General features: G+C 40.9%; 1 protein-coding gene across 5 annotated transcripts in view; it reads right to left on the minus strand.

Annotated features, from left to right (window-relative positions):
• Positions 1-14,663, minus strand: part of cdc42bpab (CDC42 binding protein kinase alpha (DMPK-like) b) — a 76,453-nt gene that overhangs the window by 33,619 nt on the left and 28,171 nt on the right. For all 5 annotated transcript variants that reach the window (XM_075458746.1, XM_075458745.1, XM_075458744.1 and 2 more), the window contains exons 2-5: positions 12,309-12,400; positions 6,853-6,936; positions 5,855-5,950; positions 4,110-4,258 (exon numbers count right to left, since the gene is read on the minus strand). In XM_075458746.1, coding sequence (XP_075314861.1) covers positions 4,110-4,258; positions 5,855-5,950; positions 6,853-6,936; positions 12,309-12,400 — 421 coding nt within the window. The remainder of the gene's footprint in view (positions 1-4,109; positions 4,259-5,854; positions 5,951-6,852; positions 6,937-12,308; positions 12,401-14,663) is intronic.

The raw sequence follows: 14,663 nt of genomic DNA on the forward strand, positions 1-14,663 counted from the left end.
ATTGGTGGGAGAGAATTGAATATTTTTCAATGTTTCAGCAGTTGTTGATGAAATTATGCATGTTAATAGAGAGTCATATAGCCCCAGAGGAGATGACAACCCCCCCCAATGTTTCTGTCACTGGGCTATTATCATCATTATTAGTGAAAACCAGGGTCCATGTAAATGCAGCTAATGTGACTGAAGCTCTTTGACAAACAATGATTAAGTATGATCAATGAGCTCGGAGGAAACACATGGCCCTGATCAATAGGAAAACACACAAAGGCTGCAATCAATAGGGCACACATAAGCACACACATAAACAATCATTCAACAGTCAATCCACTCAAAGCAGATGTCACACTTTAAGTTATCAGTACAGAGGAGTATTTTCATATTGACAGTATGTCCCCACGCTCAATCATCACAACAAATCTCTGCATCTTTATAGCCTCACACAAACACACGCTGCCGCTCTTCTCCACCAGCCCTTCTCCCATCAGAATCTTTTTGTCCCTCTCACACATGCGCACACGCACTCTCAGGGCAGACAGATGTGGCGCTAGGCAACACAAAGCCATGCTGACTAGGCCCATTGAAACATTTGTCAGGGTCCTCTGGGAGGTCACGCAGATCACTGACCACTGAATAAATGAACGAACGCACACAAAAACACACACACACACACACACACACACACACACACACACACAATCTCCATTTGCATCTGATGAACACACGCTGCCTCTCTTGGGACTCAGCTGAAGGGGACAGAAGGTTGACCTCGAAGCTCTTTACTCCTCATTTCTTTCATCTGGCCTCTTTTCAACTTCATCAGTGTCAACAGGACTGAAAGAATTAATTTTCAATGGGCCGGCATTTTGGTCAGTTCAAGAAAACCAGGCTGGAACAACACAGGCTTATCAGCCACATTGTTCAATTCTGGTTCAATACGGATCCGATTGGGAAGTTCACATTTCTAATTTCAAGTGCCCTGCATCTGACTTGCATGCGAGCGCCACAGCATGAAACAGCATCATTTGTAGCAGCAACATCAGAAATATTTGTGACACCACATGGGAAAAAAGATGGAGACACGTGTATAATTCTGAAATGGAGGCCATTGCTGCCAATTCGCAGATGACATTTAAATCTAGAGAACGGCAAACATTTGTTTAACTGTATCAGAAAAGACGGAGGAGGACAAGACAAGACAGTCTGCGAGCGTTTGCGGTTTCAATGGCTCCTGCAGAAAGTTCGACCCCACATTTCTCCTGATGTGCTGGCATCAAAGTTTCTCACTGAGCCCTGCTATACAACTACGACATTCCCATTTAAATAGCCAAATAGTAGCCCACTTATGTGTGCTGGGTGCAAGTGGATGTCACAGATTAATAGAGTTTGGATATTTTTTTTTTTGTTTGTCCGACAATAAAGCCTTTAAATTACAGGGTAAATACATAATTGCCCTTTAGCCGATTCATTAGAATGGAAAACATAGTAAACTCACACATGAAAACTATCGCTGTGATAAACACATGATGTACACGCACGCAAATAACACAAGCTCATCAGACAGGACTAGCCAGCAGAACACACCCTCCTCAGGGGACCTGCCCGGCTGTCTCCACCCTCCACAAAGCAAGCAGAAAAAAAAAAAAAAAAAAAAAAAATCTCCCACCAGAGTGTGTGTAAGTGAGAGCACAGGAGGGGTTGGGGGGGGTTGGTACAAGAGGGGGGAGGTAACAGCACCACAACCCCACCCACACACCTCCTAAACCCATCATTACTGTCCCAAAGCGTCCACAAGGGGACCAAAAGAGAAACAGTGCCGTCCCCTCCACCCCACCCCTTTTTCCTTTCCATCCACTTCTGTCGTTGCTGCCACCACCAACCCCCACCCACAGCCCCCAGATAACACCATGTAATTAGTGGCTCCCCACTCTAGTCTCTTTCACTCCTGCCCTTTACATACATTTATATATACATATCACTGACTCAGTCGTTGTCACCCAGTGTGTGTATATATGTCTGACTTTGCAGTGGTGTATTACAGATCTGAGTAACTACAGACACACCCAAAATACCAAGCCGCCTGGCTTTATCTTAGCCTTTCTCTGACCCTCCCTTCTTTCCCAATTATATCACATCTTTTCCTCTGTCTATCCATCATTCTCTCGCTCCTTGCGCTGTGACGAGCCCCTCGGCAACAGCGACGTTGTAATTATGTTAACATGCCAATGTGACTACTTCCTGCCTGAAAAAAGCCTTGTATCCTGCTCCCAAGGGCATCTTCAGTTGGCTGAAAAAATTATTCTGGCATCTACGTCAGCGAAGAAAACAGTTTCCCATGCTGTGCCCTGGGAACAATGTACTTTTAGGTAGTTTGGTTACGAGCCACCTTGAGACAGGAAAGGGCCTTCAATAGAAGAAAACCAATAACAACTAACATGAGAGCTAAAGCCAGAATTGTAATTCTAATTCTGGAATTCTATCTAACAGATCAATATTACCTAAAATGTGAACAAATTCCCTTTAACATATTATTCCACACTGTCTTTATATTGTTCTGTGAACGGTACAGATGCAGATAGCAACAAATCTCTTCATCCAGCATCTCTTCAACAACAGGTTTCTAGCGAGTGCACAGTTGTAGCCCTTATAACATGATGGACTCAGAAAATTGGTGGGTTTAGTGCTGCCCACACTGAGCCTAAAGAACACATCTGATGAAATCTGTGTCATTTGGACACCAGCAGATCCTCGAGGATTTGCAGATGCTCAAATTGCGAAATACCGCGCAACTTGTTTAAGCTTGAGAAACACTACTGTTCAATTCCATTACATCTCAGAGGGGAAAATAATCGTCTCAGATTTACTGAATTCACCTGACAGCTACAGTTACTACTTTTCAGGTTACAGCTTTATATTTGAGAAAACCACACAGTATATGTTAATAAAAGAAAAAGAAAATAAATAGAAACACTGCTAAAGGTTAAAGAACCACAGTCTTTTTTGTGCCCTATTCCTTCAATCTTTAAAAGTATCTTGTAACTTTGTTTTATTCACTACAAACTTGTGAGGCAAAGATTTGGTACTCAACTTTGAATGCGCCACTCCACCATCTAGTCTCAAGTCCTTTTCCTACATTAGTCGCACCTCTTTGCCGCAAAAACGACAACCTTTTCAAGCCATTACCGTTTCTTTTTTGGTCATTCACAGAATAAATAGATCGAGTCAGCGCCACATCAGCGTGTGCTCGTCAGCTTCGTGGAATTGGCTGAGGGACACAGACTGTTTAGACCCTGTTGCTACCTGTGTTGCCAGCTCAGAGAAGTTATCAGCAGCATATAAGCTGCAACACCTACTCCGCTTCCATACTTACACACAGGACGCTGACCTGCAATGAAGGCTCATCAGTCCCACCTTGAATAGGACTCTGTGAAAAGGTCCTCCAACTATGTCTGACATTTACAGCTGAACAGGCACAAATGTGAAATTTTAGTCTTTTCACTCAAAACAGCTTCCTACTGTGGCAATAAACAATGCTATGGTGATCAAAGTTAAGCATCGGACGAAGACAAAGCTCTGGCAAGGTGTTGCATTGCTGACAAAATTATCATTCCCTGTTGATTTGGCACCACTTTTACACCATTGTGTACAGGTTTTCACCCTGTGGTTTAATACATTGGTATTGGGATCGCAATGAATATAACCACTTGTATATTTGTAATACACCGTTTCATCAGTGCTGGATATTGAAGGAAGGATAACGAGAATTTCTTTAACAATTGCAAGTTGTCTGCGATCATCATTTCTCAGAGTGCTGACATACTGCCTCTAAAACGCGTAAATAACCTAATACACTGAATAATAACTCAGATCTATTAACCATCTTCAGTGATGACTGAGGAAAAACATGTGCATGCGCTCCCACTTTTTTAATTTATTTTCATTTAGCTGCTGGGGCTCCCCACAGCTGGAATACTTCCCATGCTGCAGGAATAGTGTAAATACACTAAACATCCATCATCGGGATTTATTGCTCAGTCAGCTTCTCACCAAAAAATTATTTAAGTCACACTGATTCTCCTAAAAAGCACACACACGACATTCCAGGGCCTCACCTGTGGACATAGTGGAGCTGGTGAACGGAGTCGATGGCCAGCACCATTTCAGCTAGGTAGAACCTGGCCATCTCCTCTGGCAAGCGGTCCTCAAACTTACTGAGCAGAGTTAGCAGGTCACCACCCACATAGTAGTCCATGACCAGATACTGCAGACAAAGTGTCAAAAAAAAAAAACTTAATGACAAAGGGTGCAGGAAATACAAAGAACCATTTCAAAACAACAACAAAAAAACATTGAAAAAGACAAACTACAACAAATTCACAAAAGAAATAAAAAATAATCATAATAAAATAAATAAATATACCAGGCCCGGTTTCTCCCGCCCTCCACAATCTTTCTACTGCATTTTGCCCCTTTTTTTTTTTCCAGACAATATCTTTACAACAGAGGCAAAGAAAGCACCTAAATGCTTTTGCTCTTCAAGATTTGTCTAAATATAAATGGCTGGTGGACAGTGGTGTGTGTGCAGGGGAGTGTCCAGCATTTGTTGTGAGAATATGGGAAATGGAATGACAAGCAGTTCAGGCATTTGAACTCAGGGTCATGGAGAGAGGACAAACTGTCAGGTTACAGAGAGAACGACTGCCTCCGGCAGCCAAGTGAGACAGAGTTTGGCTCTCAAATTCTGCTCCACTTCAAATTCATTCTTTTGGTCTTTCACGAAAGGTTTCTTGGCCCTGTTTACTTCTGTTGCCCAATTTCCTTCAATTCAAATTCGTGTTGTGCTTTGTGGTGAGAAGTGAATGTGCTGGTTTGCCTCTGGCAGTTTACAGCAATTGTGTGGAGGTGGAACTCTGCTCTATAAATGAACTGACAAGACAAATAGCAAGTGTCCCAGCCACTAACAGCGAAATACTAAAGTTGTTACTATGGACAGTACAGAAAATACCAGATATACAGTGAGAGGTTGTTGATTTGCCAATATATAAATAAAACTCAATCGAGTTGAAGTGAAAACTGAAGACTTCAATGATTCTCATTTTCCATGACTAAGCTACAAGAAAAGCCTGTTGGATAAAACGTAATTTACACTGTTTTCAGGTCTCTTGAATGTGCAGCATTTTGTCGTTTTTCTTTGAAAGGACTCGTTTCTTTCACACCAGGAGAAACAAAGCGATGCTGGAGTACTCGTCAGACTCATTACCCGATGTAAGAACTAAGCAGAACTGAGCTGAGCCCACAACCTCCAAATATGTAGAATTCTGTTCCACCAGATTCACTGATAATGCACCATTAAGCTAATTAATCTTTGATCAAGAGGCAAACTCTCAGTAATTAATAGAAACAGCCAGAGGCACATATAATAAGCCCCCTTCTGCAGACTGGGCAGATGTCATCACACAAGCATTACAAGTGCTCCCAGCCCCTAAGTCGTGCTCACCTGTGCCTCCCTCCTGGGCAGTTGAGCCCATCTTATGTCCATGCGCCAGTCTAAAGGCTCTTGTTTACCAATTGTTACCCTAAATTTGTGTGTTTCTGCTGCCTATTTCCTTCCTTGTTTGACAGAATGCTGAGGGAAAAAAAAGCTACAGTTTGCGCATAAGAAGAGGCCAACTTCTGTGCAATGGAGAAAAGCTTGTACATTTCAGTTCCCTACAAAATCCCGCGAATCATTCTACAATGAAATATTCTTTCCAAATCAACCTATTAGATAAGATTGTTCTAGTTATTTTTCCCCACAATATTCTGCAGCTCTAATATATCATGCACAGAGTGTGGAGGAAGGAGATTCCCATGTTACCAGATTGTTGTCGTCCTGGAAGGCGTAGTGCAGAGTGGTGATCCACTGACAGTCCCCATTTACTAACACATCTCGCTCCTCACGAAAACACGCCGTCTGAAGAGAGATGCAGCAAACTTTACACTTCAGTGTATGCATGGCAACGACGTGATGTCAAAGGTCACAATCTTCTACAGGAATGCACACTTATATACGGAATTTGATGCTTTTATGCATCCGACATGCTGACTGCACAGAAAACAAATCCAGCTTAAGTGACCAAGAAGTTTAAGAGTTCTGTAATAACCTCTTTTCATAAACTTCATGTAAACAGGAGTGCAGGTATATAATAAGCATGCTTAAAATAAACTGTACTGTAACTACAAAAGTTGTACAATGACAGATGTAAAGTGACAATTCAACTCAAGGCAAACTGAAACCAAAATAAAGATATGTGTAATGAGGACAGTTTTCACATCTGAACATTATGTTTCATAAAAGCACTTTTTAAATCAAAATGTTCCGACCAGAGAAGAAGAAATCACTTAGGCTGAGGAGAAATCATCTTCCAATGATGCACAGTGATTGCAGTCTAATGTACATCTGTTAGTCTACACCGTTTCCCATGTCCAGGCATTTACACACACAAACATCAGGGAGCAGTTTTATCTTATGACGTATAAGGCATGAAGATCGGGGACCCTGGGGACCAACAGGAATGTCAGACTGTCAGGAAGAGGTCGATGAGAAAAACATGCATCGGCAGATCGTGCAGCTCAGGCACCGACGTGCTCTGCAGTCTCACAACAAAAGTCTGATTTGAGTGTGGATAAATTAAAGGTGTGGTTTCTCTTGACGACGTGATTTAATTTTTTTTTTTTTTATGGTTTGTTTGACTGAACCGCCCTTCCTTCCTAGTCATTATTTTCTTGAAAACTTTCCCAAAATGGGGCAGCAGGCTGCTGCTGCTTCTAACCGGGGTTGATGATGGTGCAAAAGAAAGGCTCCGTCATACTAACCTCTGCTCGCTTCAACATCTCCCACTTGTTGAGGATCTTCATTGCGAATACCTTGTCAGTGTTTTTCACTTTTACTACTGCGACCTGTAACAAGGAAAGATAACAGCTTAATCGTACATTTGACAGAAAAGCCAGGGAGAAAATAATGCCAAATGATAAAAACAAAAAAACAAAACAAAAAAAAAAAAACAGGCTCAGATTTACGATCTTGTCCTGAAGATAAAAAGTATTAGAAAAGGACAAAAGTTGCTCAAGCGTAAAATATCTGTAATATCACAACATTGTCACAAAAAATAAATTAAAAAAAATTGAAAAAAATAAAAGAATGCAGAGAGATGCTTGAGAAAGTAGTTCATATTCTAAGCAAAAGTGCTGCTGCTATATAACAATTCCGTGATGCTGGAAAAGAGAGTTTAGAGAGTAACTTCAAAGAGTAAAAGAAGAAGTTAAAGAATAATTTCAACAGTGACAAAAAGGGTAAGTGGAAAAAAAAAAGTGGCCGGAGGAAAGACAAGAAAGGAGTCAGAACAGAAGACAGGTTAGAAGAAGTAGCAGAGCCAAGCATGGGGGAAGGAAAGAGCATGGACAGGAAGCCACCGCAGACGCCACTAGACAGCTTTCATGCTGACCTAAATGGCCAACAGACACACATTACATGAGGACACACTCACATTCTTCACATACACAGCTTTGCACTGATGGGCATTTAAATGTGAGTCATGTTTTCTATTAGACAAGTCTGTGGTCGGAAAAGGAGATGTTGGAACAATCTACTCTCCACGGATGCAGAGGATTTGTAAATGTGCACATATCAGTAGTAAGTGGAGAGATTTAAGCAGATATGATGGCATCTGATAGTGATCGTAGAGGTTGTGCTTGCTTTTAAAAAAAAAATCACAAAGAATCAGCTTTGTGAAAGTCTGTGTCAGTGACTCGGAGAGCATTCCATCACAAACTAAAGCCCACCTTACAATAAAATACACCAGTTGATACATAAATAAAAAAAAATAAAAAAAATAAAAAATAATAATAATCTTCCTCGTCTACCTCATTCTCATGTCAGTAACACACCTGGGCAGTTTTGTGACAGGTATTCTTAGACCTGCCACAATACTAAAGACAAATACTACATTTCAGTGTGTCCGGCTGTATGCCCTTCATGATTTTATAAATGAGACCTAAATGCACCATGACACATACAACTGTATATCCAGTTTGTTTAGAGTATGCACACAAATGTGTGGTCATTACAGTCAATACAGTCCACATTTCAATGATTTAACATGACAAACTAACAGCACGGCTGAGCCTGAAATATCTCCGAGGCTAAACGATAAGTTTTAGTGGATGTGAAAAACGCTGACATTGTGAGCTACCAGCGTTTCCTTTTATAGTTGCACTTTTTCGTCTTTTCTCACCCTGTCAACTGCTCGGTTTTTCAGTTCACACTGTTTAATACCTTATTGTACCATCTTAACAAGAGAACAACTGCCAACTTTCCCTTCGCTGCTAATTGCTAAACATAGCCCTAACAAACTTCCCCAGCTCTAGTTTTATATTTTGCCAAAAAAGGAGCTGCACAGACTGCTGTGACAAACCCCTTTGAGTTGACGGCCAAAGCATGCGTTTAACTAAAGTGCTCGCTTGTTTCTATCATTACTTTGTCATTTCTTCCAATATACCTACTCGCATTGAAGAAAAACAAACAAACAACAACAAAAAAAAAAAACTCTTACTTTGGCCTTCTTTGACCAAATGAAAAGACTCGTAAAGATCTCAAATATGCATTAATTGATGAGACAAAAAGAATCATAAACATGAGAATTTCTTTTACATGAACACTAACACAGAGAAGAGTAGTGAAACAAACGCAGTTGCTCTATGAAACAGAGGGGTCTGTTGTCTATTAAATTAACCAGGGGAATGCTGCTAATGCAATACAATGATAACATTCCTGCAGTGTTTGGATTTCCCCCAGTGATCCCTTACCAGAGGAGAGGAGGAATGAAAGAGGAAGACAGGAGGAAAGGGGAGTGTACTGTTCTTGGCAATGCCTGGCTGTTTTTGTCCTTTCCTCCATCTCTCCTCTCTGCCCTCAACTGTTTCTGTCTTTACTTCTTCCTTCGTCGCTGGTCAGGACTCTACTTTCAGAGCACTGACGGAGTTTACTTCAGAATTCCCGTCTACATTCAATGAGAAATTCTTGTGTTGCGTGCGTTTTCCTCCTCACACAGCTGCAGACGATTCGCCGGATCAGAGCTTTCGACCAAACCTTTTTTTATTATTATTTTTTTTTTTATATAAAAATTAGTTTGAAACAAACGCAAAACAAACCAAAGCGGCTGACGCAAAAATATTCAACAAGTGAAGTATTGTTTTAAGACTTAAAATTAATTTTTTTTTTTTTTTTAAAAAAACACCAGCTATATGTGAAAAACAACTACAGCTATTTAGCTGCTGACGAGTGATCCAATGTGACAAGCAGCTGAAAAATGCGTAACAGTGTCTGATGGTTTGACCTTAGCATTGTTTACCTCAAGCTTAAACCACTTACAAAACAAGACTGAGCACTATGTAGTCCATTTGTGTTGCATACGAAGTAAATGAGCCTTAATGGGAGCACTCTCACAGGCAGCAGACCAGGACACACTGGTCCATTCATCAGTCCAGCTCCACAACGTCACATACCTGCACCATCTCTCTTGTCTGTAGCTGACAATAAGACGATGAAATCAAAACATCCTGCACTCAAGCCTTCTCGACTCCCTCTCTGACTCCCAGTATTTTTTCTTCACACACCGTTCTCCTCAGTCCGCCTCTTTCTTTGTCTGTTACCCCCATTTATTTGAGTTTTCTTAATGCGGCTTCTCACAGGGCCGATCCATATTACCGTCATAGATTTTTGGGTTTGTTTGGACTGAAATACAGTCAGATTACTGTTAATACATCTTCCCTGTAAATGTTTTCTTTAGTTTTCAACACATTTCAAGGGTCTTTTGTAGCAGTGTTTAAAAACACACTGGAATCTGTGTTAAGACTGCTGATAAAAGAATTAGAACAGATCTGTAAGGTCAGAGCAAACAGGTCTCTATTGAGAATGAGACCCTGTGTCACTATGCGATAGTCTGTAAATAAAGGTTAAACAAAATGTGTAGGGATGTATAGCTTCTTCTTAGATACAGTCATCTGATATAGAGAGTACGCCCTTTTTTCAATTCTAAGCTTTTAAAAATAAGGACAACATAAAATGCCCTTACCAAGTCTTGCATTAACACACACCTGAATGATCCAGACCAGCAAAGTGAGAAAACTTCTGCTTTTATAGGGGTGCTCACACTTACCGATGATCACTTGATCAACTGTAATTGATTCGCAGCACTTGGCTGCTGCTCACCATCTTAATTCCTATGGCAGCTGTAAGAGTGGACTTTGTTTATCACACGCTGCTTCTACATTTTGGCTTAGATTTATTAAATTTGTTTAAGTACAAGTGTTGTTGTTCATCTGAGATTGTAAGAATTAGAAAAAAAATATTTATAAAGAACCCAAACTATTCAAATAATGCCACCACTTGCAAAAGTCAGAGCCGATTTGTCAGGGTTGTGATCATTTTCAGACCGCAGAATCTTGGACAAGTGTGACAAAAAAAATTAAAAATTCAGCAGCTTCATGCCGAAGCCAACATGTCATCTAACTCTCCTCACAAATACACCATTCAATCTAAGGTTTTCATTCAGCTTCAGTACATTTCTGTTTCCGTTTACACACATTTCTATGATGTGATTAAGTAGTAGAGCCATGGGAAGATCGTGATGTCTCCCAACTTAATTTAATTTTTCTACCAAGCCAAACTTGTACAAGCAGCTGGCTTATTAAAAGGACACTGGAAAGTTACAACAAGGCACATTGGGTCACATTGCTGAACACAAACCTGAAACGCAAACAGTCAAATGACTCACAGATGAACGTACCAGCACTCCCTGCAGAGGCTCAAATGAGCACGTTATTTTGTAGTTGGCGAGTTGGATCTATTCTAATCCGTCAATCTATCACTTTCCTTGTTTCTATCTATCAATCTCCTCCGAACAAGGTGTTTTAAAGGGAATTCACAAACGGGTTTGTGCAAGTGTGTGATATCAATTTTAGAGAGTGATGTTTGGAATCATCCAGCATAGATGATGGTGAATGCTGGAACCAAATAAACAATTCTAAGGTAAAAACTGTTAGCTCGAGGATGCAAGGTTTTTTTGTGGGACACTGACATTATGCAAGACTCTTGGCTATGGAACGCTATACCTGTCCCTCCAGCATTCCCCAGCTTTGACATCATTACCTGAAACCCAGTGACATAAGCGTTTTTTAGCTTCTCTACAGGTACACGTAAACAGAAAAACATTTTAAATACTTAAATCCACACAGAATCTGTGTCTCCTCTGGTACTTTCATTTAAACCAAATTCATTGTGAAAAAAAAGATTTTAAAGTTCTGTACAAAAAGCAAGTAGAGTCACGCTCATGTATCAGACCATTACTACGTACCACCGATGGAACGCAACAGAAAGCAATCCACTATAAAATGCAGCAACGCTCTTGCCTTTAGTAAGTCAGATATCAAGGCATGACGGTGCACGATAACCTTTTACTGGCAGTTATTGTCCTGGGAATGCATCCTAAAATCTCTGCCTAAGAGAAGAATTTTACGATTCTGTGATGTGTTCTGTCAAGAGAGACGAGCAGACTAAAGGATCCACACTGCAGGCTGCATTTGGAAGAAACCAATTGCAAAATATGGTTCTTCAAAAAAGGAAAGACAGCACTGGGGGAGGGGTACATGAGAAGACGCACATTGATGTTGTTCCTACATTCCCGGTTTTTAAATGATAAAGACTATAAGGTTCTCAAATGCAAATATTTGAACTCCCAACCTCATACTAAATGAATTACTGACAAACATATCAGTCTTTTTTTCATGCAGACAGACTTTAACTCTGACTGTAGCTGCCAACAGTCCTGGTTCTGCCCTGCAGCCTCTGTGTTTGGACTAGCAGCACATTAACTAGCTCACAAGCTACTGCAGAGTCAGCTTGGAGTGGCTCTCCAGGATGCAGCAGTAGAAGCTTAAATTGCCAGCAGCAGTGAAAGACAGTGGAGCTGCATTCTGTCCAGGGGGAGTCAATGAGGCGGTAGGTGAGTGACACTGTAGACAGACACGAAAGCAACCTGGCCACACAGGATGTGCTGGGGTAAGTTGGTGAGCAGCAACTGGAATTGATATAAGTTAAAAAAGAATAATTTAAAAAAAAAAGGAAAAACAGGCTGCCAAATATACTCAGGAAGCTGTTTAGGTACCTGGACAGCCCAACCAGGTGCATGCAGTCTCAGTGTGGAAAACACTGCATGCATGGTAATGGATTGCTGAAAGGTCATATTGAGAGCAGAAAACAGATGGTACATTACCTCTCCGAATGCTCCTCGTCCAATCACCTTAAGTATCTCAAAGTCTTCCTTGTGCAGGCGCATCTGCTTCACTTTGGAGGTGAAGGATTTGGCTGTAGAGAGAAAGAGTGAGAAAGATGACAGTGGTCAACTTCAATCAAATCCAAAAAGATGTATCAAGCAAAACAGTGACAACTTGACGTTTTATAGTATATAGTATATATATATAGTATGAAACACAAAAAAATAATATAAAAAATATTATCATACATTTTGGTCACGAAGCATTTGACAGAGGTGGAGGGCGAAAGGGGAACCAAATAGATGAATCCAACTAATATATTGAACATGCAGGACAACAGCAAGTATGCACAGATATGACAACATATGGCTCTTTTATCCATTGCAACTATCAGTTCATTTTATACAGTAAATAGGGGTCAAAATTATAAATTGAAGCACCTACATCTGGTTGAAATTATTTGTAATCAACTGGTGTTGACTGACTACTATGAACAGTTTTCATTTATAAGCCAAATCCATCAACACCCTTTGCTGCATGCGAATCATATGGGCAGAGAGCACAATCAAAACTTTTTCAAGTGAGCCTAAATTGACCAAAGCTTATGCAAAGATACTTGTGATAGTCGTGTGGTAACCCTCTAAAAACACAACGACAACATTCCCATATCTCCGGCTCAATGCAGCTCTAAATAGCTTTATCACAGTGTTAGAAACCATCCGTTCCTCTTTACAGCAAATGACACCGGACACAGAGAGGCTGAATGATAAAGTTAGCTGTTGTTGCACCTGTAGTCATGGTTCCTGCTGGAAAAAAAAAAGAAAGAGAGAGACTTGGGGGGGGGGGGGGGGGAATCTGCAGGGGTTGCCAACGTTCTCTAACAAAGCTACACAGATTCCATCTAAGCTGACAAAGTCAGCATTTCCCTCATTTGTGGAAAGCTATTCAGCCACTTCCTGGTTTACATGATCCCAGCATGCCAAGGACCTGGATTGGCTGCTAGTTCACCAAGGTCAGCATATTGGTTATAATGATATCCCAGATTTTCTGATAACACTGATGTATATAATACATCATAGTTTTTGACTGATATAAACAGTAGCTCTTTTGGTTGGGAAAAGACAAAAAAACAAAACAATGTGCTATACAGACACCCTTTTTAGTTGCTGCAGAGTGCGTTTCTGTCGGAGCAGGAAAACTGATCAGCAGCCAAGCTGACACCTCTGGCCCGTCTGCAACCCACATTGGTCAAACATCATGCTAAACTCATCTGGTCGCCATGACTTTACACAAACTCCAGTGTTGAAGAAGAGGACATTTTCCCACTGTGAAACAGGGAAATGCCTGCTGAAATAAAACAAACAGGTCACTCATAGCTCAACAATCTCTCCCTCTCAGTTTTCCCTCGCACTCCCTCCTGACTCCTCTGACAGCTGGTCTGCCCTGCTGTGACCACAGGGCAGAGGAAAAGCAAGGACCAATGCAGTGTCTTTTCTTGGCAAATTTCTACAGACCAAAAACAAACAAGCAACTCAGCCATTACACTAAGTGGAGCTGGGAAACACCTGACAAGAGTCAAATCTTTTTCTTTTTTCCCCCAGCAGACAAAGTTACAGAGCAAGTAGAGCAGAAACACTTGAGTTATGTCTCGAGATTGATCGACCGTGCCACATCTGAGGTGGTGAGACAGCCTCAGGCAAGTGACCAGGACAACATGTCTGCTAAAACGATGGCAAACAGGTCTGTGACACAACGGAATTATTTCTCAAAAACAGTTCCTGTGCCTCATTTTTTTATTTATTTATCATCTAACCTGGCGGTGCAATTTCCAGCAAAAACACTATATCAAGAAGAGAGAGAATAATACACGGCACACTGACCTGGAAAGCCCCGAGAATTATTACTGGAAACAAAATATCCCTTCCAAACAGCAATTCAGTCAACTGCATGATGTCAGCCACAAAGCCCATCTCGATCTATAAATTTACATCTCTGAAGGCGATGCTGATATTTTTTTGTCGTGAGCGTAAGCCAAGATAAGCTACAATTTAGTAAAAATGGAAAAATACATAAAAGACAAAAATTTATAGCCTAATCCTGTATAGACATCCCTAATTGAAGACAGCCATTTCAATAATTACTGTCATCTCAGAAGAACTCCATGGTGGAATGTGGACACAGGCTACAGCCCAATCCACGGCAACACAGTGTGTGTTGTCTGCCCTGAAAAGTTAAAGCACGATTAGTTGTCATTGCTATTCAAAAGAATATGTAATTACAGTTGTCCACAACAAAAGGTCAGCAGACAGGGGCGGCTGTAGCTCTGGAGGTAGAGTGGTCGTTTCAGTCAGAAG

Source organism: Odontesthes bonariensis, chromosome 24 (assembly GCF_027942865.1).
Source record: "Odontesthes bonariensis isolate fOdoBon6 chromosome 24, fOdoBon6.hap1, whole genome shotgun sequence".
In the NCBI taxonomy this organism is placed as follows: domain Eukaryota; kingdom Metazoa; phylum Chordata; class Actinopteri; order Atheriniformes; family Atherinopsidae; genus Odontesthes; species Odontesthes bonariensis.